Source organism: Triticum urartu, unplaced genomic scaffold (assembly GCF_003073215.2).
Source record: "Triticum urartu cultivar G1812 unplaced genomic scaffold, Tu2.1 TuUngrouped_contig_4405, whole genome shotgun sequence".
In the NCBI taxonomy this organism is placed as follows: Eukaryota; Viridiplantae; Streptophyta; class Magnoliopsida; order Poales; family Poaceae; genus Triticum; species Triticum urartu.
Genome location: NW_024114992.1, coordinates 1 through 1,419, shown reverse-complemented (window position 1 = coordinate 1,419; position 1,419 = coordinate 1). Strand labels below are relative to the sequence as shown.

Here is a 1,419-nt window from a genome sequence, read left to right as displayed (position 1 = left end):
GATGGCCGATTGCGGTAGCAAAAAAGGAAAAAAAAACGAGTGGAGGAATGAGGTCGTTGAAGAGATAAGGTTGAGAAGAGAGATATGGATGGACCCCACAGGGAACACGTGTTGTCTAGGGGAGACGGATGGGGTTTTGGGGTTTTCTCCCTGCTGACCCAAAGGTTTTCTTGGTTTTTTTTTTTGCAACAGAGGTAATGTTGCAAACTTCTATTTTTGCAATAGAGGTTATGTTGTAGAAATTTCTGCTGCATCGTCGCACCGTCGTACTGCCACTGCAACATTCCTCATGTTTCAGAAACATGAAGAATATTGCAAAATCTCAAGACTTGCGGTGCGAGGGACTGTACGGCACGTGGTTTGCTCTCGTTGCGGCGGACGTGAGGCGTAGAATCGGCCGGATAATTCTAATCATTTTCCAATATGGGATAGCTATACAAGTATACAGTGCAAAACCCTATCAAATAATTCATCCATATTTGAATTCATAATATAGTTGTAGAAAAACTGGAAGCACATAACGATGCGAACATGGCCGTGGTTGGGTCAATCAATCCAAGGAGTAGCAGATCTGCTCGAACGCCGCAACGTGGTCCTCCGCGATGGACGTGAAGAGGTCGACGCCGCCGTTCGCCTCGCGTGACGGCACGAATAACATGAGCCCCTCGAAAGGCAAGTCCGGCGGCAGGAAAGCGGCCGGCGCCCCGGTGCCAAAATCAAGCTGATGGAAGCTGAACCCCAGCCAGCTATCCACCTCTGCGTCCGGGCACAACATGGAGCCGGGAGCGGCAGCCGTCGCGAAGAGCTCCTCTCCGTTGGTGTCAGCCACTTCGCCGAAGTCCACAAAGGACTGCACATACTCGCCGTCGATGCGTGCCACGGCGTCGCGGATGGCGCCGACCACGCTGCCGTAGCTCGAGCTCATGAGATCCCCGGCCAGAAGCCTTGGGAACGCCCATAACACCATGTTCCCGAAGAAGTTCATAGACACAGGAGGGTTGGCCCTGCCCCGGCAGTTCACAGCCATCCTCACCTTGGTGAACTCCTCCGGTTTCAGATCCCGAGCCTCCGTCATCTTCTTCCAGACGTGCGCGAGCAGGCACTGGAACGTGCTGCAGCGGGCGCCGACACGGCCTTTGAGGTCGACCACAAACTCGGCCGTAAAGTGCACCTTGAGGTTCTTGATCCTGTGCATGGGGACGACGATGTAGGCGGCGTTTCTATCTCCACACATGAACTCCAGCGACCGATGGTCGAAAACCGGCGTTGGCGTGCTTCGGGGCACCACGGTTTTCTCACGGTCGAGGAATGGGGTCGGCATGGTAAAGTCCTTCCCCTCGCGGACCGCTGTGGCCCACGCGGTGAAGAACATGCTCATGGAGTGGCCATCGGCGGTATGGTGGTGGCAGCTTATGCCGA

At 54.7% G+C, this 1,419-nt stretch overlaps 1 protein-coding gene across 1 annotated transcript; it reads right to left on the bottom strand.

Moving 5' to 3' along the window:
* Window positions 1–400: 400 nt before the first annotated feature.
* LOC125527777 (tryptamine benzoyltransferase 1-like) lies at window positions 401–1,414 on the bottom strand (the record flags this gene model as incomplete). The annotated part of the gene is made up of 1 exon (XM_048692292.1): window positions 401–1,414. A coding segment is annotated over one exon (864 nt), but the record flags the coding sequence as incomplete, so codon positions are not given.
* Between the last annotated feature and the right edge of the window lie 5 nt (window positions 1,415–1,419).